Below are 26,664 nucleotides of genomic sequence, written 5' to 3' on the forward strand. Positions count from 1 at the left end.
GAGAATAATTCCCCCTGATTTTAAAAACTAGGAACCACGGGAGGGTGAGCAACAGTGGCCCCTTGGTTTCTTGAACATGATAGAAAATTTAAGACAAGAAGGGAAATCAGGGTAGAGGGGAAAAGAGTTAACAGGTCTAGATCAACGTTGAGTCTCATTCATTTGATCATTGGCTTTTTCTGCGCAAGAAGTACACCGGGGAGGTCACTTCAGCTGCAGGGCTGGCTTTTTTTTTTTTTCCTTTTGAAATATCGTGCAGATTACCGATACAGTATTCTGCTGTACCCATTAAATGCCGACGTCCCGTCCTTCCATTTTTGAGATACTTCTTTTTTGCCTCTTCCAAAGAAGTAGTGCCCTAGCTCGAAGCATAAAAGAACGTTCTAGTACACCCGGGCAAGGTTTCTTAAGTACCAGTCCACAAGGCGACGACCGGCCTTGGTCTCGCTGACGTGAATCAGATCGTTCTCCAGGGCGTAGTCGAGATCGTTGGAGATGACGGGGTCGCCCTCGAGGAGGCCGCCGTCGACCCAGCGGACCTGGCGGCTGCGCTGCTTGTTGATCAGCAGCCAGGAGCGGAGCTTCTCGGGCTCGACCTCGAGGAAGCCGGCCAGCTTCTTCAAATCCATGGTGGTGTACAGCTTGAGGTAGGAGCGGATGGTGGGATTGAAGAGGGTGTTCTTGACCTCGTCCATGAAGATGGCGGTGTGGTGGTCCACGGGGTCGATGTTGACGGCCGGGTTATCAAAGTCCGGCGGGGTGGGGCTGATGAACTTGGGGCAGGCCGAGCGGAAGAGCTCCTCGAAGAGCGGGAGGGCCTCGGGGCCACCGTGCTGGAGACGGTTGAGCTGCTCGCCGTACTTCTCGCGGAGGGCGGAGTGGATGGTGTCGTCGAGGCGAGTCGGGTGGAGGGCGACACAGATGGCAATCAGAGCATACATCTGATCGTTCTTCTTGGCAATGGCATCGTAGCTGCTGCCCTTCTGGAAGTTCTTTGTCCGCGAGACGTAGACAAGGATGTGGCTGAACATGCGGATGGCGTCGGCGTAGCGGCGCATCATCATGTAGGAGAAACCGACGTAGTAGTACGTCGTGAAGTGGGCGGCCATTACCCGCGCGAACATGGCCTTCTTGTTCATCTCGATGTCATCGAGCGTCTTGAGGGCCAGGCTGAAGTCGCCCAGCAGGCAGTGCACGCGCAGCAAGCCGATGATCGAGAAATAGCCCAGCATCTTGTAAAGCGGGCGAGAACCGTACTCCCCAGCAACAGCCAGAGGGTCCTCCCCGCGCTTGATGGCGGCCAGTTGCTCGTTGATCTGCGATCTCTGGATGAGGGAGTAGAGGACGTTGAGCACCGAGTAGCAGCCCCAGGTGTTGGGGTTCTCCCGCAGGAGCTGGGCCTCCTCCTCGTTGGATCCGCTGCGGGCAACACGATTGCGATAGCGGCAGAACGACTCAAACTGGTAGATGAACTCGTCGATCACGTCCCAAGCCCAGAAGTACTGTAGAAAGAAAAGAAACCAGTCAGTTTCATGACCCCACTCATATTCAAGACTCCAAAAAAAAAAAAAAAAAAAACAACAACAGCAACAACAGGACCATCATACAGAAGGAACCTCCAGCTCAACCGGACCGTCCGAGTTGAGGATATAGTGGAAAAGGCTGCAGTAGTTGTCGTAGCTGGCAAACTTGGTCTCGAGGGTCGCTTGGTATTCCAGCGGGGTCGCGGCGGCGGCCAGCTGCGCCTGGAGATCTTGTGTTTGAGAAGCAGCACCCAGCGACGTCGTCCTCTCCAAATCGCTCATGCCATCTTCGAAGTGAACCTGCTCACGGTAGTCATTGACGAGGGCTTCTTCCTCGACATCGGACTCGTCATTGAGGTTGGGGTGCGCGTTGGCGCGCTCTTCGTACGACATGGTCGATATTTGTTGGGGGGGAAGGGAAAGCTCTCTTAGAGAGATTTGCAACTGTCCGAGAATCGAAGAGGCCCTGTCAAGTCCAATGGCGGGCCGTTCGGAAGGGAAGGGGGGGGGGTGCACGTCGTCGTGGGAGTTGAGCGTTCGGCGTGTGGGTTTTGGATTCGTTTTGGCGGAGTTCGAGTTTTGAGGGTTTTCGCTTGTGAATGTTCGTTGTGCTTATCTTATCGATGCATAACAGACATGCTGAGTCAGATATGAACTGCATTCCTTACTACGATATACTTCAATATTTGATAGTAAAATACCTTGCTTAGAATTTCTGACAAGAGATGTTCCAGCCTAGATTATATTCAATGGAAATCATTGTGCTGAATTGTCTCAGACGTTGATTTGAGGTTGTTCTTCGTGGGCTACCTGAGATGTAGGTAGCTATAGTTACGCAGGTAGGTAGTTAGTTATAATCCAAGTATCTACCTGGGCAATATTCAATAGGCAAGTCTATTGCTCAGTCCTAGATTCGTATAGACGTACAGTAACTGTGGCTAGTGGGATTCTAAGCCCGAAGTTTGGACTCTAGTCACCCCATACACAAGGCAAAAGAGAAGCCTCGATAATAAATATTTTGACGGGATTGAGTACGGGGTACTTACTACCTACCTGCCTATTAGTAGTATGTAGGTATAGTTCTGTATAACAGAGAGTACCTACCTAAACCACCTAGTACTAAGGTAGGTACCTAGGTAGGAACCTATACCCCTAGGCTTCTAGTAGGCACTTTAATATACGCAGGTACTAGGAGGAATTTAGCAGTGTGGCTGACAGGTGAAGCCGATGGTCACTAATTATTAACTAAAACAAATTCCCTCATTAAAATTGAGAAAATTTGCCAGAATGAAAATTGGTAAAAATACCCGATACTGAAGTTTTTCATGGCTGGCTCGGGATGGCGGCGTGCACATATGGCCACGGCACTGGGCACTGTCAGTCCTTCTCGCCATTGCAGTACTCAGTAACTACTAGGTACCCCCTACCTACTAGGTACTACCTATTGATGACTCCTACTCTACTGGGAGATATATATGAGGAACCTAGGTGCCTGGTCACCTAGGAGTTAGATAGGTAGGAATGGAAGCTCCAACCTCCTGCCTTACCTGGTTAGTTACGTACAGAAGACTGATCTTCAAGGAGTTATTACCTTACAATACCATGATAGATCACCGGTACAGGATACCAGCCAATCATACGACGTGGGAACAGCTTCCAGTCGTCTGTCTTTACTCCGTAGTCAGCTCTAGTCAGGTAGGTACCTGGGTTCCTGGTGGTCCCAGAGAAGACAATTATGGTATTTTAAAAGGCCCCTGAAGACAGCGACTCTGCTTCTGTTCCTACCAGAAACCGGCCTTGTCCCCTGTCCAGCTCGCGGGACTGTCGGGTGCCGCTTGGGCTGGCCCTACCTATTCAGGAAGTGCACGCGCCAAATGGATGCCTCTGGGTTATTAAGAAAGAGGTCTTACCCTTCCTCTCACTGCCAGGAAACCCCTCCCCTCCCCTCTCCTCTCCTCTCCTCTCCTCCAGGCTTTTCCCTACTGGCTTTGGCACTCTCAGGGTAACTGCATATCAGGGTTTAAGCCCCTTCCTACACTCTGGTAATTCCAAGGATGTCTCTCTAACAGCCTAGACCGAAATGACGAGCCTCATTACTTACCCACCCTTTTTCTCCTCATCCAACCCCAACGGAAAGATCGTACCCAATTCTGCACCATAGATTATCCCACAGACCCCTATCCTCGGCACTGGATAGCAGAGAATGGAGAGACACACGGTCGCCGGGAAATGCCCGGCCTAATGACAGAACAAAGAATGCGTTTTCCCCGTTAGATCCACTCGAATTTGTACCGATATCCGTCGAAATAACCTCACCAAAGAACGAACGGTTTACCCGGCGAAGGAAAGAGCTTTCAGATCCTTGGCTGGCAGACGATTACCGGTTCCTCCTCTGTTCCCCGAGGCTTCTCTTTCGATCCGTCTCTTACCAGCGTGACGCGGCTGAACAACCCCTGATTTTTTTTTTCTCAGTACTGTTCCCAAGTCCCGAGGAAATCCAACAACCTAGAACCAGTGCTCTCCTCTCCATGCCAGAGGATCTCAGATAGCCTTTTTTGTTTTTGTTTTTTTCATCCGTGCAGATCCTGGGCGTGGTCGGCATACGTTCCGGGATCATCGAGGAGGGAGGCCACACCAATTGGCAACTTGATACATAATTTGCGGGCGGTCGACTTGATAACCTCAATGGCATCTTTGGCAGATTTGAACCTTGTACTGAATGCACGGATGTGCTGGCAGAGCTCAGCAAACGCCTCCACCGACTCATCACTCTCCAGATCCGGAAGCAACGCAAGGAGACTAGTCCGGGTGGCTTCAAGCATGTGGTACGGTATATGCTTGAGACCATAGAACCGCCGCTGTATAGCAAGGAATCGAGCGATCTCTTTCGCAGACTGGTACCGTATCCCTTCGGCCTGTTTTGATAGAGATGGATGGGGAGTGAAGGCGAAATCGGGGCTCTCAACGAAGATACTGAAAAGTGCTATAATCTTCTGGTGACAGACTGTACTACTCAGGCAATTCTCATTAGCGACGGAAATAGTCGATCGGCCAATCTCTCTTACTGCAGGAACAGCACCTGTGGCACTGGTTGGTCATCGATATCGAGCGCCTTCGGCAAGTTCCGTGACCAGTTTTGAAGTCGTCTATGAAAGTCACTGGCCGCAGCCCAGATGTCCCCAGGATCACTACCAAAGGCCCGTTCGAACAGCAGCCCATGAATTTCCCACGCGATTTCCATCAGTTTGATCAATTCAGTCATGACACATCGAAGAAGTGCGGGTCTCGATGTACATTCGATCTGATTGGAACGAGGATACGGCGTCCAGGCAATGCCGTCGCTGTGGTGTTTTTGAGCATATGGCCAGAAGATCGGCCTACCTAAGTTGGCAATCTTTCGGAGTGTCATCGACATTTGGCTGAATGGATCAGTCAAATGGCCCTTGACCGGGAACAACGTGTGGGGGGGGGGATGTATACCAATTGAGAATAAAGACACCCCAAGCTGTGAGCGCGGCTACATGCTGCATATCTGCTGAAATGGCCCTTGGATTCCGGTACGGTATCCGGGGAACTTGAAATATTCCAAAGTCTTGGGCTAGCTGCACGGCTTGTCTGATCATCAGCCAGCCAGCTTCGGGTTTTCCCTGAGCCTCAAGGCTAAGGAAAAGGGTTAGCCGTGCCACGAAGGTACAGATAGGAGGAAATGAGATCGCCCTGGATGACGTACAAGCAGCCCAAGAGAAGAATTCCTTGAATATTCACAAGCGTCGCCCGACCTTCCTCGGCTTTCCACAATTTCTCTGCTTCATCATAAAAATGTTGACCGCACGAGTTCACACCATGAGTAACGGCTAAGACCTCTGGCAAGTCAGAATATGCCTACCCAGCGCCACGTCAGCTATCAGCCAGGATCCTAGGTCAGACCGGATATAGACACATACACTTGCCACTGACAACAGACTATTGACCAGAAAGGGGGTGCAGAATTCCGAGTCCGTATTTCTCGATACCATGTGCTCTAGAAACAATTTCTGATCAATCAACTGGGAGCATGGGTGATCCCACGTGAAATACAGGGACACTAAATGTGAGACAAGATGGTCATCATCGGTGACACTGGTCCAAGGCTTAGCCGGGACTCTGAACAGGGGAATATCGCAGAGTTTTTCCAACGACACAAACGATCGCCGTTGGTTAGACTCTGTGCTGAGAGGCGAGAGTTGGGCCTCTCGCTCATCAATATCTGCACAGTTTCTGCATAGGGGTGACGTGAACCTAGGGTAGTCGAAGATATTTTGACTGATTGCAGTGACAATATCCTCCAAAGAAGCGTTGGTACGTATCACCGCCATGAGCCGTGCTATATTTTCAGGGTCCGCTGAGCGAAGAAATCCGAGCAAGGAATGGAGCACATCCTTGTGGTATTCGAGTTCATCAATCGTGCGTTTGACGGCAACCTTGCGCCTACGATCGAGAGTTTCGTCGAAGATACACTCTCCTTCCGTGGCCTCGCAAGTTTTACAGGGTGGTGGTGGACCGGTACACTGAAGATAGCAAAGCACGCTGTCAGTCCAGGGGGATCTTAAAATTGACACCACTGATTTCGCTAAGAAAGAGAGATCAGGGCTAGGGGGAAATTGGAGGAGGTCGGTGCCAAAAGAGACAATACCTTTTTCTTGCTCTGCTTACAAGCAAGGCAAGCAGTCGAATTCTTCTTGGGTCGTATGATCGCCGTCGATATCGGTAGTATGGGTATTTGCGGGCCGGGAGCCAACGGTGGAAGCCGCCTCGAAGTCTCGCGGGGGTTCATTGCTTTGGACCGTGGTGGCCACTCTCATTGCACGAGCTGGGGTGCTCGTGTGAATTTATCATCAACAGATGCAACTTGGTTTTTTAAGTTGTTGCAGAATCCTTTGGCCTTTGACAAAGAGTTAAGGGAGAGAAGTGAGCTTGATGGATCCCTGCTAGTTGAGGCATGTGTGTGTGCGCGCGTCTCGAGCACCAGAATCCCACAAACCAAGCGCGCTAACTGATTGCGAGCACCCGCAGGAGAGGGGGTGAAGCAGAATCAGGCCGAATGTATCTTGGGTGCGACTGGCCTCCAGGCCAGCAGTTTCTGTCTTTTTGTTGCGGCTGCTCGAGTACCTAGGTAGCCACCGAAAGACTAACAGGCCACCGTCGCGGAGAGCAGGTCTAAGGATTCGAATCCAGCAAATGTCATTTAATATGGGTATGCTGTCCGGCTGGTCCGGCTGGTCTATTCCAAATACACCTTCCCCTCGATATAAAGACTGTCAGAAGTCTAACCTGACTGGCAGTGGAAAACTGAACAGAACAATCAGGCTAACCAGGCCAACCAGGCTATTGGGACACTGGAACACTGCGAGAACTTGTTGACAATAGATTTATGGACCGATGCAAGACGCCTTGGTTTTTTTTTTTTTTTTTGTTTTTTGTTTTTCACTTTTCCCATGGAGAAGTGGAGAGAACCGGAGGATAGACTTATTGGTTCAGGGGACACCTTTGTTCCTTGAACATGGCTGGAGGGCCAGACAGGTTCTAGCCAATTCGTCCTTGGCCTCAACCATGCGTGCGAGAAACAAGAACTGACAGGTCGTTCCAAATGCACGATTGGCGAACCGCAAGCGAGATCCAGCTGCAAACCGGCTGCGGTCATCCTCCCTTCTCCAGAGACTTCAGAGAGTGATGTGAGAATGATAGAAACCATCCTCCTTCGGCTAATGAGGAGTTGATTTCTGGTCCATCAGGCCCTTATAAGCAGTCCCGACTCCCAGCCCACCATTTGTTGTGGAAGACGATCCACGATGATGTCGCTGTTGAACACCCCTTGCCAGGTCTGCCCACCCTTATGATGTCATACCCTGATAATTGTTTCGGAATTCCCTTCTCCGCTGGCGTTTGTACCGCTAATTAACCTGGGTGCCGACTGAGAAGTCGGCTGCCGGGTCTTGTTCTACAGAACGGGCGATGTAGCAGGCGATCTGGACGCCAGCTGATTTCCTGCGCACAAAACGATTCGCGAACGACGTTGACTCGGAAATAATTTGCGGACCAAAGTGGATCACCCAACAGGGATCCGGCACTACAGGATGTGGTGGCTTTATGTAGTAGACAATACTATTATGGAGTACATCGTCATGCTTTACTGCCTTCATGTGAGGCAGCACTATGGAGTACATAGAGAGATGACCATTCATCTATTGTCTTTTGTTGGCCGTCTTGGATATAAATGAGGTAAGACTGGTTATTTTATACTTACTCTACAGTTCATCATTCCTCTACCCTGAGGAATATGAGAATTAATTAGTGCTACAAACGTATATGCCAGCGCTTTACACTACTAGACTATTAGGTAACTACCTAGCATATGTAGCAGACTACCAGTTCAACTTATAGACAGCAACCAGACATAGAGCCCCATAAAGTAGCCATCAACATGTCCAGATATCTATACCTATACTAAATACCTGAGTCAACTGTATATAATTATTAATATATATGCCATGAATGATTTTGGTTCCTGCTGACATGGGTACCCCTGTACCAGTAGTTCCAGGTTAGTGGGCCAAGGGTGACCTCAATGGTATCTTTGTCTTTATGTACCAAGCACTACTCTGGAGTACATATACGGAGTAACTATTGCCCACTACCAACATTCTTGAGACCTTTGTCTTTGTCCTCACGGTATATCAGTTGCCCTGACCAGAATGCTGGCGGCTAGAATCGGCATGCCGTGAGGAGCAAAGGGGGGGACCAGTGGGGCGAATCTTTCGGTCTGACAGAAGCTTGAGCGGTTGGAAAAGGCAAAGAGACACACAGGATTTGAAGATATTGAATGTCGGCGATGATGAGTGGGTATGAGAGCCAGTTGCACTGGATGTCTTTCCATCGCTATCGGATCTCGGATATCGATGGCAAAAAACCATCGCTGGGTCGCGGCAACACAATTTTTTTTTTTTACCTTTGGAAGGCGGATAGAAAAAAAAGTGTCTTCCAGTTGCTATTTAAGATCCCTCTTAATTGTCATTTTGTGCCGTTTTTTTCACTTTTATTTACCTATATTTTTTGTCCTCATTCCTCACGGTGTGACTCATAGTTGCATCCTGATTCCGGTGTGACCTGTACCACTCTATAAAAGTATCAACCGGCAAGCGACATCGGACGTGAATAAACAGACAGACAGACAGACAGATATTCCTTTTCAAAACATGGGTTCTATTGCTCCTACTCTGCCGGAGCTTGATGCCTCCTTCATCAAGGTGACCCGTACCACCACTCCCCGGGAGGTCCCTCTGCCTGGGTCTCCCGAGGAATTGAGCCATTCCCACTGTACAGATCATATGGTTACCGTGCGGTGGACGTCGAGTGCAGGATGGGACACGCCGGAGGTGAAGCCCTTTCAGAACCTCAGCATCCCCCCGACGGCGTCTTGCCTGCACTACGCGACAGAGTGTTTCGAGGGTAAGTCAGAAGACAGGCGGCGGGTAATGGTGATGTGGTGCATTCTCACTGACTCTCTTCTTCTTCTTCTTCTTCATCTTCTAGGCATGAAGGCATACCGAGGATACGATGGGAAACTGCGTCTGTTCCGTCCCGACTGCAATGGCGAGCGACTTGTCATGAGCTCGCAGCGAATCTCTCTGCCAGGGTTCAAGCCTGAAGAGCTCAAGCTTTTGATTGCAAAGCTTTTGCAGATTGACGGGCCTCGTGAGTCTTCATCATCCCCCTTCCCCTCATCCCTAGCCCCTCTGGTTACCTTTTAGAGCTTCTAGCAAGATCATTCTAACCGACGGTGTTTAGGTTGGCTTCCCAAAGATAGACCCGGTCGATTCCTGTACATTCGCCCCACGCTGATCGGCAACGGAACACAACTGGGCGTGCAGGTGCCCAAGGAGGCGCTCCTCTTCATCATTGCCGTTCCCTGGCCCGACCCATCGCAGAAGATCGGTCTGAAGCTTCTCGCCTCCCGACCGGAGACCATCCGAGCCTGGCCCGGCGGGTTTGGCTCCGCCAAATTGGGCGCCAACTACGGCCCTTCCCTGCAGTTCCACGGCCAGGCCCAGGCTGCCGGGTTCGACCAGGCCCTGTGGCTATTTGGCCCGGACCGCCAGATCACCGAGGCGGGGGCCAGCAACTTCTTCCTTGTCTGGGATAACAAGACGACGGGTAAGCGCGAGCTCGTCACCGCACCGCTCGACACCCAGATCATTCTTCCGGGTATTACCCGTCGGAGCGTGCTGGAACTCGCGCTCTCGAGACTGGCCACGAAGCAAGTCGGTGGTCTGGCGCCCGTGGAGGTCGTCGAGCGTACCTTTACGATGGATGAGCTTACCCAGGCGTGGAAAGAGGGTTGTATCGTGGAAGCTTTTGTTTCTGGCACTGCTGTAAGCTAGAATTTCACTTACTCTTCCCTGCTGCTGATGTCTGTTGCTAATCTTTACTTATCTAGTTCTTCATCACACCCATCATGTTGATCAGAGACGGAGATCTCGACATCACCCTGCTTTCCGAGGGCGAACGTGCCGGATACGCCGCGCAGATCAAGACCTGGCTCGAAGCCATCATGTACGGACGGGAGGAGCACGAATGGGCATATGTGATTGAGGGGGAGAGCGAGAAGAATATAATTTGAATAAAGTAGACAATAAGAGTTCTTTTTAATGATTCATTTTTATATGATTATGTTTGTACTAGAAAGACTTCATGGCCCCGTTCAGATGCGTGACGACTGACTCCCTGAAATCCGCCAGGAAAGCCCAGCGCGTCTTCTCGGCCCAACCCTTCTCTTTCCACCCGTTAGCCTCAAGCGGGAAGAAGTCGATCACGCCACGCATGGCCGGGTCGTGCGCGAGGATGACGAACACGCTCGCCGGGTGTGCATCATAGCGCTGCAGCGTTGCGAGGCTGTCTTCTGCGCGGGCGAGGTCGGTCGCCACCCCGGACCCATCGGGATACGTGCCCATCCGGTAGAAGGGTTGATCTGTGCAGCAGGCATGATGGACGCGGGCGAACCAGTCGCCTGGACAGGGCCGCGGGGAGGTCGCCTCCAGTGGGCTTGGGGAGATGCTGTCGGGAAGAGGAGACAGGGCGCTGGGGCGGAACTCACCGCAGTGATGGGCGATGTCGCCGCCGAGGAAGATGAACGTGTTGTCGGGTCCTGTGCGGGCGAGACCGCTTATATGGCCGATGGTATGCTTAATAGTTAGAGAGAGAGAGAGTCGGATCTCATATACACACTGGAGAGGTTGGTTGACTTACACCCGGCGTATCGAGGAGATAGAAACTTCCGTCGCCAAAGTAGTCAAATGCAGCAAATCCGGCGAGGTCGAGGGTGAATTCGTGGCGCTCGATTTCGCGCAAGCTCCGCCCCTGGTAATATTGTTCCTTGATGGAAGAGCCCGCGATGGGCTTCCCCCTTGGGAGGTATCTTTCCTTGAAGCCTGGTCCGACAATGAGGGATGTTGAGGCCGGGAAGGTGGAAGGGTCTCCGACATGGTCCCAGTGATGATGGCTGCGAATTAGCATCACATATAGATAGGCTTGTCCATATAGGTTGCGCTTACCTCCATATTATTGCTTCGATTTGCTCTCTGGGATATCCATGCTCGTCTAGAATGCCTGCCACGTCCTTTTCCACCTTGACCTGCCATTTATCCTTCTTGATCTCGGCCACCGTTGTCGGTGCCAGGTCCTCCCAGTTCTTCTGCAGGCCCAGATCGAATAGCAGCCGTCGTCCGGACGATCCATGCTCGATGAGGAAGGCGTACGAGGGGAAGAATAGTTCTTTGTGGCTTTGAACTCGCGGCCACAGGATGTTGTCGATCGGGAGGGTCAATTCCGTCGTCGTGTCGATGACACGAACGGCGACCGTCTTGGACGATGAAGGGAGGTGAAGATCGTTCGACATGATGATAATTCGTTGAATCAATTCTTATTTCTTATTTTTTTTTGTCTTTTTCCGTCTTTTTTTGAGCCAAGCATATGACACATACTGTTCGACGTTCCTGGGTGACATCATGGTATTACGGAATCCAATCCCTAGATAAGTTAATCTATCCGCATTTTAATATAAGGCTGAGTATAATACGCGAAATTGTACATTCTATTCTATGAACAGTCTTCAAGGTCGACCACCAACGGGGCGTATTCGCCGCTTTCCTCATCAGCGTCTGCATCGGCCACATCCATCTCTACTTGTTCTCCGTCTTCCAGCTGCAGCATGCCTCGTCGGACAATGGCCTCGCGTCTCAATTCCCAGTCGTACTCCTCTTTGACCCAGGCGTCTAGTTCATCCATGGCGGTCTTGACGGCTGATTCGACACCGTTCACCTCCTCGTCGAGATAAGTTTTGAATCTCGTCAGCAGTTTCCGTAGGAACTCGCCGCCGCCGTCTCCGTCGGTCTGGAAGAACCCGCCCTCCACGTCATCGCATCTCTTCAGTTGGTTGAGTAGCAGGCGAATGACCTCTGCCATGAAAGGCTCCCGTTCAGTAATGGCGCGCCGAGAGGTCAAAATCAGTTCCAGCAATCGCTTCCATTGCTGCAGACAAGAGTAGTTCATGATCGTCAAAGCCATCAAGAAGGCGAACTGTAGTTCGCCCACTATCTGCAACTCCCCCCACCGTTCATCTTCCTTCGTCACATCGGGAGGGGTACCCGAGAAGCGACGGATGAGATCTCCAAGCGCCCAGGACCGATCTTGTGCAGCCTCTGTTCTTTCGCGTCCGACAGCCCCCTCCCGCCAGGTGCGTTTGAGGTCCACAGGGAGGAAAGTAAACTCCTGCTCCTTTTCCTCGGCTCCATATTCAATGCCCGGAATATTGTCCGCATCCCTGCTCGCACTGCTGGCAGACGTGACTGCCCACCGCGGCCGCCCATTAAGATCCGTTGACGGGCTCCCAACGATCCGCGAAAGCAGCTTGGGCGTGAGTCTATCCGTCAGATTGCGCCAATCGATCTGTGCGTCTTCTTCGCTCTCGTATTCTTCATCAGCGTCTGCGGTTTGCGTCGCGGCCGCCCTCGCCGATGATAATGACTGCGTCACCCGGCTCCGATACTGAAAGAGCCCGCCATTCTGCCACAGATGGCCCAGGTTCGCCTTGTAACGCATGGCTTCTTGTAGTTCTGCATCGTTGGCCCCCCTGAGAGGAACCAAGGCCTCGATGTCGGAGTCCCATTTCCAAATAAAGATATCCTTATCCAGTGCCTCCCCGCGCGTGGAAAGCAGCGCCCGGCTGTTACTGTGCGCAGCGCTGATGGCGCCTACATGAAACCACCCCCCGCATCTGAGCGAGAAACTCTCCGTCGTGCCCGTGTAGAGAAAATGCCAGCCGTTCGGTAGGCCTTTGACGCCATGGAAATTGGCTGTGGACGTGAAACTGATGAGGTCCAGGCCGACGAAGGTTTTGGGCGGCAGGTGGGGGACAAGGATAGTCGGAGATGGCAAAAACGGCGAACTCATGGCTAGTTATAATCGACGTGAGAACCTTTTAAACCCCCCTCAGCACTGATTCGGCTGCCTTTTCTCTGGAAAGGAAAGTTTACAAGAAAGCACCTTTTTACACCCCGAAAATCTTGGAAGATGCGGACGGAAAAAGATCCCGAGCTAGCAGTGATTCATGACTGATTCCCGACAATCACTCGATAACGCTGCTCAATAGACAGTGAGACTCACTGGTCCCCATGTGGATATTTATGTGGTGTGCTTGAGATACGAATAAAAAAAGTCGTGGTGGTGATTCCACGGGAAGGCGGTAGGAAAGCGTTACATCATGGCCTGGCCGATCTGATAATATCTTGGGTGGAGTGAGAATCTTTTCCCTGTTTTGCTTGCGTAACCATAGGAGTTTCTCGCTTATATGAACCGGTAATAGAAAGATCTACGGAGGCTACGAAAAAAAAGATATCTGTCTCAGAACGAGAGCAAAGAAGAAGGCGAATCCCCTAGGACGAGACATGCATTGATGTAACGTAGGAACAGCATGGCGTGCCTACAGCCAAGAAGAATACCGACATGATTTTTTCAGGTATGAGAAAAAGATGAAGACCAGGCGAGAGATGCCGTTCTTCGCGTCTATTCCATCCACATTCGCAAACGCAGGCGCTTGCTGGAAACCTCCTGTCCTCCCGTGACGACTGAAAGTAGCACGCGAGGCAAGAAGATCGCCCGCACATACCTACAGACGACGACCACGGCGACCACCCTTGCGACGGGTCGAGTCGGAGGGAGTAGGGGTAACGTCCTCGATGCGACCGATTCTCATACCGGAACGGGCAAGAGCGCGGAGGGCGGACTGAGCACCGGGACCGGGGGTCTTGGTACCGTTACCTGCAATATGAATCAGATATAGAAATTAAAAAAAAAGAGCTGTTAAGTATCTGGAGACATACCACCGGTGGCACGGATCTTGATGTGGAGAGCGTTGATGCCAAGCTCCTTGCAGCGAGTAGCAACGTCCTGGGCAGCCAGCATGGCAGCGTAGGGAGAGGACTCGTCACGGTCAGCCTTGACCTTCATACCACCAGTGACACGGCAGATGGTTTCGCGACCACTGTATGAAGACAATAAGTTAGCCCCGCATTCCCATTTGTAAATTCGCTGGCTTTCGACGGTCCGGTTTCCCATCAAGTTGTCCAGCCGCTTTTCACCGAGGGTATAAAAAAATAAACCAACCTCAGATCGGTGACGTGAACGAAGGTATCGTTGAAGGAGGCGAAGATACGGGCAACACCGAAGACAAGCTTGCCTGCAAAGCGGTATGATTAGACACAACATCCTGCACAGAACCAAATTTCCAGGACACTCATCAACATACCATCTCCGGCCAGAGGGCCGAGAGAGACGTTCTCCTTAACGGCGGGGTTGGTCTTCTTGGGGGCCATTGCGACTGTTGTTGACTGAGGTCGTTTGTGGATGGAATATGGAGAGAGTCAAGAAAGATCGACTTCGCTCGCTGGGCCAAAAAAATGCCAATGTCCTCCCACGCCCGATACGGGAAAAACGGGTCGGTGTGTGCCCTAGAGAGAAAAGACGGGCGCTGATTGGCTCGGTATGCTCACGGGCCACTCTCAAGCGAATGGCTGCCTGAGGCATAGAAAAGGGAGCGGGGCTCGGCCATTAGTCGGCCCGGCCGTGAAGCGTCTATTTAAATTTTTGTGTGGTTGTTTTCAACCTTCTCTTCGTCCGCATCTCCTCCTACCAGGAAGAAAGAAAGAAAGACAGAAGAACCAACGGCCACCGAAAGGGTTACATCCTTGACCGTGTCTGACGGTGAAACAAGTCTGGTGTCTTGATACTTGGGTCCTTGTTTTCGTACCAGCTGGCCCTGGTCAACGCAGGAGACTCCAGTGCGATGGCGCGTACCCAGGAAAATGCCTCCATCGGCATCATTGGCATGGGGGATATGGGCAAGATGTATGCTCAGCGGCTGAGTGCTGCAGGATGGAGGTAATTTTGCTGTACCTTGCTTTTCTTTATGTCGACCTGGTCTGTGTGGGTGTGTTGCCGCCGTATTCTTTTGAACAGGTAAGAGCTTTTTCTATTTTGTGGATTTTTTTTGCAAGCACCTTTAGTATGATGACTTGAGTGCATTTGGCTCGAGCATGACTCGGGGGTCATACCGATATACCATTCTGGTATTGTTGGAAGGCGTCCGGGTTGTCACTGATGTAACATCTCAGCTACCTTATTTTTTCTTGTCTGATACTGTCATGCTATTGCTATGCTTTTCTATCTGCAATGAATTGTTTTGACCAGATTGGCTAATGCATGAAATCAATAGGTTGTCGGGTTCATTCTCCCATCCATCCTTTTCTCTCTCTCGGTGACTCATTTTTCACCCTAGTATATTGAGACTAACTCGCGTAATCATTGAAGGGTCAATGCCTGTGACAAGCCTGACAACTACGAAGACTTGCAGAGTGAATTTTCGTCTCAAGTACGTTGGTGGCCAGCGTGTTCATTGCCCTATCCCCAAAAACTCATTCGTATGAATAGCAAAGGATCAAAATATTCCCCAATGGACACCTGGTTTCCCGGGTTAGCGATTTCATTATCTACAGTGTAGAGGCTGGTGTGATCGATCGAGTAGTGGCACAGTATGGCCCATGTATGTGAGCAAAAGCCCCATATGGCCAGAGAGCTTGTGGTCTGACCGTTCTGGACAGCAACCAAGGTCGGCGCTATTGTCGGCGGCCAAACGTCTTGCAAAGCGCCCGAGCTGGCTGCATTTGAAAAACATCTGCCGACGGATGTAGAGATTGTATCTTGCCACTCGCTTCATGGACCTAAGGTCAACCCCAAGGGGCAGCCTCTGGTATGCTTCCCAAGTCACAACGGCACCCATGGTCTTAAGGATATATTGAATCGCTGATGGGGTCCATTCGTCTACTGATAGGTCATTATCCAACATCGAGCTTCGGACGAGAGCGTACGGTTCGTCGAGGATGTCTTTTCATCGTTTGGATCAAAGTATGTCCACCTCAGCGGCGAAGCGCACGACCGGATCACCGCCGATACCCAAGCGGTCACGCACGCTGCGTTCCTGAGTATGGGGACCGCATGGCAGGCCAACAACCAGTTTCCGTGGGAGATCTCGCGGTGGGTGGGGGGCATCGAGAATGTGAAGATGAACATCACGCTGCGGATCTATGCCAACAAATGGCACGTCTATGCCGGGCTGGCCATCCTCAATCCGGCGGCGAAGAAGCAGATCCGCCAGTATGCCGAGTCCGTGACGGAACTATACAAGCTCATGATCGGAGGTCATCGCGAGGAGCTCAAGCGTCGCGTCAAGGCTGCGGGCGCGGCGGTCTTCCGGTCCGACACGGAGGGTCAGGATCTCCTGCTCAAGGACGAGGTGCTCGATCGGTTCTCGCTCGGCAACACGCCTCGCGACCAGTCGCCTCCGAACAACCATCTCAGTCTGCTTGCGATTGTCGACTGCTGGTCGAAGCTCGGCATCGTCCCGTATGACCACATGATCTGTTCCACTCCGGTAAGCTGACCGGGACCGGTTCTCCAAACATAATATCACTTTTTTTTTTTTTTATAATTGCTAAATGGGTTGTAGCTCTTTCGCCTGTGGCTCGGAGTGACCGAGTACCTTTTCCGAAACCCAGACCTTCTGGAGCAGGCGTTGGACACGGCGATCGACGACAGCACATTCCGGTCCGATGACCTTGAATTCACCTTTGCAGCGCGGGTAAGCTGAAGATATAACAACCCACTCAAACGGAACAATCACTGACTTTTGTATATAGGCCTGGTCGGATTGCGTTTCGTTTGGCGACTTTGAATCGTACCGGGATCGCTTTGAACGGATCCAGACTTACTTTGCTCCTCGATTCCCCGAAGCCCTCCGTCTGGGCAATGAGATGATGAAGACCATCCTGGAGAAGACGGCTGATTCCTAGAGGAACTAGGATGGCGTGGTCGAGGCTAGGCCCGGAGCATTCCCATCTCTGTAGTTCCATCTCGCCATTACCTCGTCTCGTCTCGCCTCGTCTGCTTGAGTCGGTTGTCCCGCTTCCCTCGATTTACCCTGGTCTCTTCCCCCCCCCCCCCCCCCCTTTGATCACGGAGTATGTTGGGATGGTTGGAATTCGATCAGGCCATGTAAGTTGAACCAATTCTGAACAGACAGGGAAGAGCTTTATCCGCATTGGGCAACTCGACGAGGGGGCAGCGAAGTGACTCGTGACAGAGATAATTCGACTGGCCAGAAATTCTCAAACCTCGGCGCGCCACACTGGCGGGACTGATCCATGCATGGTGACGCAGAGACCTCCAGAGGAAGTCCTATACGGAGTACGGAGTACAGAGCACTATAGTATGTAGTACATCCTTTGTCCTGCGTATTCGGCTCGTATTTAATAGTATCACGATATTTTTAGCTCAGATACGATTACTTGGACAGTTGAGTACGAGTACATAGTAAGACTGGGTACTCTGTGAGTCTCTGTTATTCTATTATTATTCAGAAACAATTGACCATTCCTCGATTAATAATAAGGGAACGTTTATGGAGGACTCCATCCTCAGTAAGACAGGGAACTAGTTTAGAGGTAACTACTCGGTACCTTAGTAGTAGGTACCTAAGTTCCTGTCATGTCATTGTAAGCGTGTACGTACTCCATCGTTCGCGGAGAAGTTCCATGACCCAAATAGACTCCAGAATAGATTAACTTGGTGGTTATTACGGAGACTCCGTATTCCGTATAGACAGAGATTTACCACGGAGTACTACATACTCCGTACTCCGTACATGATGTCTGAACAATTTGTACGGAGTACGGAGTAACTACCTAGTAGTCCCTACAATGACTCGGGAGACCTCCGCGATTCAGGGGGCCCATGCCCTACCCAGCACCACTAAACCCAACATGGTATGTCGCAGTACGAATCAGGCTTGGAGGACATTTTGGCAGGAGAAGAACTAGTGTCGGTTTAGTAACAGCTCCGGACCAGGTTCCTAAGGAGAAGAACTCGGATGATCTGGGTCCGAGATCCGATTTAGTCCTGGCATTTAGGGGTCAACCCAGGATTTAGTCCGAGTACTAGGGATCTAGTTACCAGGTACTCCGTACTACCTGGTTATTACTCCGTAGTAGGTAACTGGTAGGTAGGTACCTACTACCTGACACAGTGACTGGGAGGAGTACGGAGTACGGAGTACGGAGTACCTACTACAGGCCTAGGCTCCAGCTGGATAGCTCCTTCCTCCTTGGTGTAGGTAGGCTAAGACTATTACAGACTAGTTCCACAAGCCGGAAAAAGTAATAACTTTTTCCCCTCTTAAAAAAAAAAAAAAAAAAAAAAAAAAAAAAAAAAAAAAAAAAAAAAAAAAAAGGAAACAGAAAAAGAAAAAGAAACTGTTTGACAAAACATCAAACAAGGCTTTTGCTCTGCCACAAACAACGCCACCCTCCAGCAGTGACACCCGAAGCCATGGCCCATTCCTCCTCCTCCTCCTCCTCTTCCCGTCCTCCGTCCACCTCCTAACTTCCTCACACGCGATAAGGGGTAGGACGAACGGCCCCGCTTGGTGACCATGGTTGGGATAGGTACGTACTCTTGTTACGGAGTAGTTTCCTAGATACTAGAAAGTCTGGGTCTGTGGCGTCGACAGAGCACTAAAAATGTTTTCACGTTTTTCACACTATCAGTCCAATTCTCTCTTCCCTCCAGTTCAGGCCCACCGTCATGATTGGTACCGGGATACGACGCCTCCGAACCTGACATCCGTTCATTCGAGCAACGGTGACCCCCCCCCTCCCTCAGCACAGACGTATGTGGCCCTGTCGGGGACTCGGGGAGAGGGGGGGGGGGCGGGCTTAAGAGGTTGAAGAGACAGGGAAATAATAATAGTTTTAAGCCAAAAAAAAAAGCAAGGAAAAATAAAGCCCGATGATTGTCGTCGGGTCTCGACGATCCTCAAGTGGACTCGGAAATAAACGCAATGGCTCTCCAGTTCGACTATTAATATTATCGTCGATCTTCTCTCGTTTCGTGTCCTGTCAACTGCTCCTGCAGCAGTAACTGGCAAACTGCTATTCCTTGTGAGATCTGGTACGACTCTCATCGAACCTGCCATGCAGATCCGTCGCATGGCACACTATGTGGGTTGGTGCTGAGACCTTACTTCCGATCATGCCTGTGATGATGAGTATGTACCAGTCTATCTTTTGATCTTGAGTTGTCTTGCTTCGCCTTGCCCTGGTGGTGGTGGTGATGGTGATGGTGGTGGTGGTGGTGATGCTTGTTACCGTCGTCGTTCCACTCCGGGTGCTCAAACCGATGCTCCAGGAGGATGCTTTGCTGCAAAGGGAAACCTGCTGTAAACCTTCCCTCAGACATAAATGGACGCGCGCGCGGGGGGGAACATCATCTTCGTTGGGGATTGTGTGGCTTGCGCCTCGTTGCAGTCTGACTCGAATATTCAATATGGATGCTAACAGAATGATTCCAGTTCCGCACAGATTATAATTTTATCTTTTGCCGCCAGCAGCGTGGTTCGAAAATACATGATCATATCCATGATTCTTTTCTCTTCTCCTCGAACCTTCGTTATATCTTTCTTTTGAGACTTTTATCAGAGAAACCATACGCTCCTTCTATACATACACTCATCACTCTCGTTCTCCGACAACTGCTATTGTCATAATAAGCAGATCCCTCTTCACTATGCGAATACTATCTTCTTTAATCACCGCTCTGGCGGTTGGACTAGGTTGGTTGCTGCTTGTGTTATATAGGAATTTCCTACCGGGTTCTGGAAGACCATGAGAGCTGACTGTCGACTTTGCTAGTCCCCGCTACTCTCGGGCAGATCATCTCGTACACTCCTTCCCTAGGGCGAGGGGTCTCATACAGCGTTAATATCCCGGACGACACGGCGTCGGCCGGCTCTGGGCCCATTTATATGCAGCTGACAGCACCCTCGGACTTGAGATGGATGGCCTTGGGGCAAGGCTCCCGAATGACGCACGGTAATCTTTTTATTGTCTACTCGGCATCGGCAGACAACGTGACGTTATCCACACGAAAGGCTCTGGGCCATTACGAGCCCGTGTACGACTCGGAAGTGGAGGCCACTTTGCTGGACGGGTCCGGCATCGTCGACGGGGTGATGACCGCCAATATCAGATGCGACAACTGCATGCATCTGTTCAGCGGAAAAAGCATCATGGGCTCGGCCAGCGAGTGGGTCTGGGCCGTCAACAAGGGTGCTGCTCTCTATTCCACCAACGTTTCCCAACACCTGACCCAGCACGACTGGCACGGCATCTTCTCCTTGGATCTTACCCTAGCCACAGGAGGCGATTCGGCGAACCCCTTCGCCTCCAACGCATCTTACTCTACTGTTAACTATTCCTCCAAATCTAAGCAGCAACAGATCAGCGATACCATCCTCCACAAGAAACGCATCGCACATGGCGTCATGACGTCCGTTGCCTTCGTCCTCCTCTTCCCTAACTTCGCACTTACCCTCTTCATCTTCCCATCGCGATACACCGTTCCGTGGATCCACGCTCCCCTACAGCTCTTCGGGGCCTGCCTGGCGTTGGCAGGCTTTGGAGTCGGTGTCTCGGTCTCCCGCGATCTTCAAGAGCTCGGGGGCTACCATCCATCCATTGGATATGTGGCTGTAGGCGGCGTCGTGGTTCTTCAGCCGATCCTGGGTATCATACAACATATCAAATTCCGACGGACGAGGAAATCCACCTGGTTTGGGGTTGCACACCGTTGGCTGGGTCGTGGCCTCGCTGCTCTGGGTACCATCAACGGGGGCGTCGGATTCTACTATGCCAGAGCCAAAAACCCCGACATCCCACCAGCCTCTCCGATTGCATATGGCGTCATCTGCGCCGTAATGTTCCTCATCTACGTCTCAGTCATCTGGTGGAGAAAGTCGAGGGACAAAGCTAAAGCCAAACTGCAAATACCAACAGAGAAAGTCCTATCCGACACAGACAGCGGTCTCTCTGGCCGTACAGCCTGCGAAGAGGTTTAGGAAAGAAATAATATTCCTGAACCACACTCATCTTTGATCTTGATATCCAGGGTTTGCTTTCTTTTTTTAGCCTGCATTTGCTGGAGTTTATTTTTTATTTTTTTTATATATATTTTTTTTTTGTGATTTATCCTCTTTTTTTTTTTTTTTTTTTTGCATGGCAATTGCCAATCATACCCTTTCATGTCTCCATTCTCTGTACCAACGCCTTTTCGATCTTTCAATATTTTTCTTGTCTTATCATTTGTTGCCTTCATCTACATAACTGACACTCAGTCTATCCGGACCACTCTCCATTGTTTCTATGTATTTCCCTCCACCTACTGTTCCCTCTACCGAACCGTCTCTCTTTTGAATACCCGCGGTTTCAGTCTTTGCGCGATTTCAGCGTCATGTCTACCAACGACTCCTTCCATTCTCTTGTCTACCATGCCCTGTCTTGCCTTGGCTTGACCTGACCTCATGTTCTCAGTCTTGAAACGCTGCAAATGCCAGCAGAATGTTCGATTGGATGCTTGGATCGAATGAAATCTCTCGAGCGCTGTACGCTGCGTGTGTTTTAACAACAATCAATTGACAATAATAATGGATTCAAACCACAAAGGGCTCGTCATAATTCCCATAGTTATTTTCGACAACTATTGATAATTAGTTATGTAGAAGCCTCAGGCACCACACCTTAGTCAGCCCATTAAGACTCCAGCAGGAACAGCCGCATGTCTCAAGCCGAAGCAAGAAGCCTGGGATAGTTCCTGAACCATTCGACTTGTGCTTGAGGGTGCGTGGCGTCTCGCACTAGTCTGTCTTTTATTTCTTTTTTATTTCTTGCTTGCTCTCTGTTCTGCTTTCTGCTCGGTCTTTCCTTTAGGTTGTAAGGCTTCTCTCGCCTGGGAGCTTCAGCCCACACCTCCTCGAGACTCCCCGCGCCTGCTTTGGTGCATCAACAACAAACGACAATTCCTCTACCTTCCAGCGTTGTTGGACAAAAGAACCTGCCTCGTCACCGCATCTTCGAGTCCTCCGTGCTAGCTCCCAGATTACGACGACCGCCATCTTTTCGCCCGTGTCCTCCTTTTCTCAACCTCAATGCTCTTCTCCGTCCTCTGTCTCGTCTTCGAGCCGTGATCAGCATCTATATCCTACTCACCCTACGGCTAGATGGGGATATATGGCGTCCGGATACAACTCAGGGTTCTCCGGAACGTCGACACAGCACCGTCCCCTGGGCGACGGTCGGTCGTTGTCAAGCCAGGATGACGGGTCTGTGGATGGAAGCTGGTTCGACGCGGTCGCGCGGTCGACGCGGACCGGGCGCTCCGAGTCTGGAGGCAGCGGATCACTCGCACCCCGAGGAGGAGGAGGAGGAGGAGGAGGAGGAGGAGGAGGTTCTCTGGTACCGTCGATGATGGGCGGGCCGGGCAGTTTTAGCTCGGAGCTGAAGAGCATGCACACGTCGCGGAGCACGACGCCTCGGCCGGACGGTGGGATGACGCGGCGCGGAAGTAGTGCGGTAGATGAGGAGGATGAGCTGCCGAGCACGGAGCAACGACAGGCGATCATACGGGACCGGATCGCCAAGGAGATGAAGATCAAGACGGGGACGGAGAACATGCTCGAGGCGTTGCTGGTCAAGAATCCCAAGTACACCAAGGACCAACGGCTGCGGGTGGAGTCCGAGTTGAGTTCCTCGAACCGCAAGCTCGCAGAGCTGCAGCATGAGCTCGAGGAGGAGCTGTTACGCGCGCAGGCGCCGTCGACGCCTCCCCGCAGCCGGCTGTCCGCTCTGTTCCGCGGCAGTCCGATGCGGTCGCCCTCGCGGCATGCCGAGTCCATCGTCGAAGAAGAGGAAGATGGGTACAATGAAGGCGAAGGGGACGGCGAGACCGAATCCCCCACGTATGTCTTGACGGAGACCCTGCAGGCGTTGGAGATTGAGGGCATGGCGCCCGATTTCTACGTCGAACGCGCCAATAGCCTGGTCGAGCTGTTCAAACGCCATCCCACCCTCAAGTACGATCTCGCCTGGTCCGTCTTTGGGCTGCGGGTCCAGGTGATGCTGCTCAGTGACAGCAAGGAAGTGGTTGCGGCCGGTTACCGGTTGACCCGTTATGCAATCGCTGATCGCAAATCCCTGCAGATTATTCGCTCCCTGCACACAGACGAATTTGTCATCCTCTCGCTCGTCAAGGAGAGCAAGGCCGGTATCGAACGGGAGCAGGCTCTGAAATTCGTCAGGGCTTTCCTGGATGTGAAGGATGGCGTGCATGAAATCTCCCGTGCCGTGGTGCGGACGATTGTCGCCGTCGCCGAGCACCACGAGGACCGTCTGCGGAACATCTCCATCATGACACTGGCAGAGATCTTGGTGAAAGACCCCGGTCTAATCTTCTACGCGGGTGGCTTTGCTGCCTTGCACGACGCCCTCGCCGAGGGTACCTTTGGCGCCTCGGAGAGTCTCATGGCGAGCTTCCTCCATGTGCTCGATACGCCCCAGAGTCGACGGTTTTTGCAGGGCGGCTGCGAGCTAGAGGCTGTGCTCACCCCTTTCACCGACTCCATGGCCGACTCCGTCCGCACCGGCCGGCTCAAGTCCTCGGCCAAGGCCATCTCCGCCATGCTGAAAACGTGGCCTGGCTTGCTGATTTTGGCGCGCCACGAGGCCCAGCCCCTTCAGTCCCTCTTGGATTCTCTGAACTACCCGGATCCACAGGCCCGAGACCTCATCATGGAGCTTCTCTTCGACGCTCTCCGTATCAAGCCTCCGTCCTGGTCGTCGTCCTTCCTGGCAGGCCGTCGCCTGACAACGTACAACAGGGTGGCCAACCTGAGATCCGAGTCGGATGCGAAGCAGTTCCGCGCCTTTTACGAGAATGACGGGAACAGATTCGATCTCACCACGCATTTCTCCACTCTTATCCTCGCCACGCTCGTCGATGCCGGCTTGATCAAGGCGCTGTCGGACTTGATCGAGAATGAATCCGATCTCTCCTTGAGAAGAAAGGCAACTCTGCTCCTGACCGAAGTCCTAAAGTTGGCGCATCATTCCCTTCCCGAAAGCATGAGCGCCAGCCTCCAGGTTCTTCCGCACTTACTCCCCGCCGCGATCAAGTTCGATGTAGAGAACCATGATGTCTCGACGTCGACCATTTACCAAATCGAGAGCATCAATCGCACGCTGGCTCGTTCCGGGGGGTTTTCCGATGCCGCTGGTCGGTACTCTGTCGACGCTGATATCTCGGCCTCCCTTCTCTCTGGCGAGCCGGGGAAAGATAAGATGAACCCGGTCATGGACGAGACGCAGTTCCGCAACGTGATCCTGGAAACGCACGTCCTGAACAGCGTGAACTATCTCAAGTGGAAATGGGATCTGATCCATCGTATCGTCGAGGGCCCACTGACCAATCCGAAACGGCTCGATGAGGCGATCAAGGGCTCCAAGTTCATGAAAAGACTGATCGGTTTCTACCGACCGTTCAAGTACCGGTTTGCCATGATACCCAACACCAAGCCTAACCAACGGTACGTTCGCACCGGGTGCGCCTTGCTGCGTACCTTGGTCCAAAACCCCGAGGGACAGAAGTATTTGGTGGAGAACAAGTTCCTCCGGCAGGTAGCTGAATGTCTGGCTCAAGTGGACCGCATGAGTGGTCTGACCTCGTCGTCACCGCTGTTCTCCCGGGAGCAAATGGCCAACACGCTGAGCGGTGGGTACTTTGCCATGCTGGGCGTGTTGAGTGGGGATGCGAACGGGTTCGCGATGATGGAGAGGTGGCACATGCTCAACATGTTCTACCACATCATCGAGCTGCGTGACCGGAACGACCTGATCCAGACGCTGTTGGGGAATATGGACTATACGCGCGAGAGCCATCTGCGGGTAATCCTCTCCAAGGCGCTGACCACGGGGTCGAAGGACATCCGGATCTTTGCGACCAAGCTGCTCCGCAAGTACGCCATTGGAAACGTACCGCTGTCTCTCTCGCAGGGGGGCATCGCGAACGCGGACTGGGTTGTGAAGCTGCTCGTCACGCAGTTGTATGATCCGGACGTTGCGGTTTGTCAGGTTGCCGTCAAGATTCTCGAGGAGGCATGCAACCAGCGGGACTACCTTGAGTTTGTTGTCAAGTGTCGGCCGTCCCTGGACCATCTCGGAGAGATTGGGGCGCCGCTGCTGTTACGGTTCCTGTCGACCTCGGTGGGCTACCACTATCTCGATGGCCTCGATTACATCACCCAGGAGATGGACGACTGGTTCCTCGGGCGGAACGACGCCTATGTTGGTCTCATCGAGGCGGCGCTCTCCCGTGCATACGTCGACCAACCACGCCGCAACAGCAGCTTCGTGCCCGAGGACCTCGTCGACCTCCAGGACATCGGGTTGGTCCCGCCGCACTTCTATCGGGAGCTGGCCCGCACGGCGGAAGGCTGCCGGCTGCTCGAGCAGTCGGGCCATTTTTACGAGTTCGCGTCCACGATCCGCGACTTTCGGCTGGATGAAGAAGACACAGAAGCCTTGCTGAAGGTGAAAGGGTGTCTGTGGGCGGTGGGGAATGTCGGCTCCATGGAGCTGGGGGAGCCCTTCCTCTCCAAAGAGATCGTACAGCATATCGTCAAGATTGCAGAGAGCGCCGAGGTCTTGACCATGCGCGGCACCGCCTTTTTCGTGCTTGGTCTCATCTCCCGGAGCAGACACGGTCTCAAGGCCCTGCGGGAGGCGGGCTGGGACTCGGCCATCGATCAGAAGGGCGAGTCGTTGGGGCTGAGTCTTCCATATAACTTCAAACGGCTTTTTTTGGTACTCCTTTCCCTTCTGTCTCTTCTCGGGGACTTGCTCTTAATTTGTCTCCTCCTCCTCGTATGACTTTTGCTAATGATCAGGTTTCTTTCCCTCCGTATGCTCGCGACCACAATGACAAGCGCAGATCCCATGAGAGACTCAAGGCTGCCTCGATGGATCCCGACCCGGTGAACCAGAAGATCTTGAAGTTGATCGTCGACATGGGTAACACCGTGTTATCCAAACGAGCAGCCGCCGATCTTCATGGGTATGAATCCTTTTTTCTCAAAATCATAGACAAAATTTATACTGATGATCCCCAGTCTCAAGTCGAAGCAGCCCGACCGGTTCCATCAGACTCACTTGTTCCGCAAGACCCTCAACATTCTCGAAAGCCATCATTTCCGACTCCCCGCCCGGCGATTCGCTCTCGACCTGTTCGACAAGAGTGTCCTGCAGCGAATTGTGCTGGATGAAGAGTCTGACGCCGATTCGGATTCGACCTCCTCCCAATGACAGAAATCTAGATCATCGGCATATTCATTGACGAGCGCTGCGCGCCTTGTGTACCACCCAGCCCTGTTGATATATACCCATTTTCCCCCATTGTCTCCATTCCTCGTGTTTGTCCTTGATTGTTCCATGCCTTTTTTTCCCTCGTGTCATCCATCTATTAAGGTCTTGGAGCACTCATTTCGGGTAGACTGGGCGTTGTTGGTACGAGATTTGATTTTGTCCTATTGTATGGTACTCGGCAATTATGAGCTATGATCATCCAGTTTACAGATCCAGATTCAATTTACGAGACTGAATAGTAATCATAGTAT

The 26,664-nt window shown here is 52.0% G+C and overlaps 11 protein-coding genes across 11 annotated transcripts; 5 read left to right on the forward strand and 6 right to left on the reverse strand.

Annotated features, from left to right (window-relative positions):
- Nucleotides 1-103: 103 nt before the first annotated feature.
- ASPZODRAFT_132764 (hypothetical protein) lies at nucleotides 104-2,298 on the reverse strand. Its single transcript, XM_022723114.1, has 3 exons — nucleotides 2,225-2,298; nucleotides 1,608-2,139; nucleotides 104-1,502 (listed from the first exon to the last, which is right to left on the reverse strand). Exons 2-3 carry the CDS (start codon nucleotides 1,914-1,916, stop codon nucleotides 384-386), a joined length of 1,428 nt encoding a protein of 475 aa, XP_022581175.1. The 5' UTR covers nucleotides 1,917-2,139; nucleotides 2,225-2,298; the 3' UTR covers nucleotides 104-383.
- A 1,795-nt stretch (nucleotides 2,299-4,093) lies between these two features.
- ASPZODRAFT_152115 (hypothetical protein) lies at nucleotides 4,094-6,336 on the reverse strand (the record flags this gene model as incomplete). The annotated part of the gene is made up of 6 exons (XM_022725811.1): nucleotides 4,094-4,532; nucleotides 4,589-4,942; nucleotides 5,004-5,183; nucleotides 5,254-5,405; nucleotides 5,468-6,070; nucleotides 6,196-6,336. 6 exons carry the CDS (start codon nucleotides 6,334-6,336, stop codon nucleotides 4,094-4,096), a joined length of 1,869 nt encoding a protein of 622 aa, XP_022581176.1.
- Nucleotides 6,337-8,755: 2,419 nt separating this feature from the next.
- Nucleotides 8,756-10,179, forward strand: ASPZODRAFT_152116 (hypothetical protein; the record flags this gene model as incomplete). Its single annotated transcript, XM_022725812.1, has 4 exons — nucleotides 8,756-9,008; nucleotides 9,093-9,254; nucleotides 9,348-9,931; nucleotides 9,997-10,179. The coding sequence occupies 4 exons, from the start codon at nucleotides 8,756-8,758 to the stop codon at nucleotides 10,177-10,179; spliced, it is 1,182 nt and encodes a 393-aa protein (XP_022581177.1).
- ASPZODRAFT_132776 (hypothetical protein) lies at nucleotides 9,997-11,465 on the reverse strand. The gene is made up of 3 exons (XM_022723115.1): nucleotides 11,111-11,465; nucleotides 10,806-11,058; nucleotides 9,997-10,741 (listed from the first exon to the last, which is right to left on the reverse strand). Exons 1-3 carry the CDS (start codon nucleotides 11,452-11,454, stop codon nucleotides 10,238-10,240), a joined length of 1,101 nt encoding a protein of 366 aa, XP_022581178.1. The 5' UTR covers nucleotides 11,455-11,465; the 3' UTR covers nucleotides 9,997-10,237.
- A 91-nt stretch (nucleotides 11,466-11,556) lies between these two features.
- On the reverse strand, nucleotides 11,557-13,312 carry ASPZODRAFT_132779 (hypothetical protein). Its single transcript, XM_022723116.1, has one exon. It carries the CDS (start codon nucleotides 13,005-13,007, stop codon nucleotides 11,655-11,657), a length of 1,353 nt encoding a protein of 450 aa, XP_022581179.1. The 5' UTR covers nucleotides 13,008-13,312; the 3' UTR covers nucleotides 11,557-11,654.
- Nucleotides 13,313-13,516: 204 nt separating this feature from the next.
- Nucleotides 13,517-14,448, reverse strand: ASPZODRAFT_132780 (hypothetical protein). Its single transcript, XM_022723117.1, has 4 exons — nucleotides 14,362-14,448; nucleotides 14,220-14,292; nucleotides 13,937-14,097; nucleotides 13,517-13,874 (listed from the first exon to the last, which is right to left on the reverse strand). The coding sequence occupies exons 1-4, from the start codon at nucleotides 14,426-14,428 to the stop codon at nucleotides 13,723-13,725; spliced, it is 453 nt and encodes a 150-aa protein (XP_022581180.1). The 5' UTR covers nucleotides 14,429-14,448; the 3' UTR covers nucleotides 13,517-13,722.
- Nucleotides 14,449-14,622: 174 nt separating this feature from the next.
- ASPZODRAFT_117350 (hypothetical protein) lies at nucleotides 14,623-16,962 on the forward strand (the record flags this gene model as incomplete). The annotated part of the gene is made up of 7 exons (XM_022721172.1): nucleotides 14,623-14,993; nucleotides 15,423-15,483; nucleotides 15,543-15,654; nucleotides 15,713-15,861; nucleotides 15,943-16,542; nucleotides 16,618-16,749; nucleotides 16,808-16,962. Exons 1-7 carry the CDS (start codon nucleotides 14,899-14,901, stop codon nucleotides 16,958-16,960), a joined length of 1,302 nt encoding a protein of 433 aa, XP_022581181.1. The 5' UTR covers nucleotides 14,623-14,898.
- A 1,667-nt stretch (nucleotides 16,963-18,629) lies between these two features.
- On the reverse strand, nucleotides 18,630-19,779 carry ASPZODRAFT_1998536 (hypothetical protein). The gene is made up of 3 exons (XM_022727510.1): nucleotides 19,189-19,779; nucleotides 18,761-19,093; nucleotides 18,630-18,679 (listed from the first exon to the last, which is right to left on the reverse strand). Exons 1-2 carry the CDS (start codon nucleotides 19,401-19,403, stop codon nucleotides 18,793-18,795), a joined length of 516 nt encoding a protein of 171 aa, XP_022581182.1. The 5' UTR covers nucleotides 19,404-19,779; the 3' UTR covers nucleotides 18,630-18,679; nucleotides 18,761-18,792.
- Nucleotides 19,731-21,060, forward strand: ASPZODRAFT_152120 (hypothetical protein; the record flags this gene model as incomplete). Its single annotated transcript, XM_022725813.1, has 2 exons — nucleotides 19,731-19,776; nucleotides 19,856-21,060. The coding sequence occupies 2 exons, from the start codon at nucleotides 19,731-19,733 to the stop codon at nucleotides 21,058-21,060; spliced, it is 1,251 nt and encodes a 416-aa protein (XP_022581183.1).
- A 128-nt stretch (nucleotides 21,061-21,188) lies between these two features.
- On the forward strand, nucleotides 21,189-21,696 carry ASPZODRAFT_1993847 (hypothetical protein). The gene has a single exon (XM_022727503.1). It carries the CDS (start codon nucleotides 21,244-21,246, stop codon nucleotides 21,511-21,513), a length of 270 nt encoding a protein of 89 aa, XP_022581184.1. The 5' UTR covers nucleotides 21,189-21,243; the 3' UTR covers nucleotides 21,514-21,696.
- Nucleotides 21,697-21,798: 102 nt separating this feature from the next.
- Nucleotides 21,799-26,618, forward strand: ASPZODRAFT_159497 (hypothetical protein). The gene is made up of 3 exons (XM_022726411.1): nucleotides 21,799-25,855; nucleotides 25,939-26,105; nucleotides 26,161-26,618. The coding sequence occupies exons 1-3, from the start codon at nucleotides 22,229-22,231 to the stop codon at nucleotides 26,351-26,353; spliced, it is 3,987 nt and encodes a 1,328-aa protein (XP_022581185.1). The 5' UTR covers nucleotides 21,799-22,228; the 3' UTR covers nucleotides 26,354-26,618.
- The last annotated feature ends 46 nt before the right edge of the window (nucleotides 26,619-26,664 follow it).

This window comes from Penicilliopsis zonata, assembly GCF_001890105.1.
Source record: "Penicilliopsis zonata CBS 506.65 unplaced genomic scaffold ASPZOscaffold_7, whole genome shotgun sequence".
NCBI lineage: Eukaryota > Fungi > Ascomycota > Eurotiomycetes > Eurotiales > Aspergillaceae > Penicilliopsis > Penicilliopsis zonata.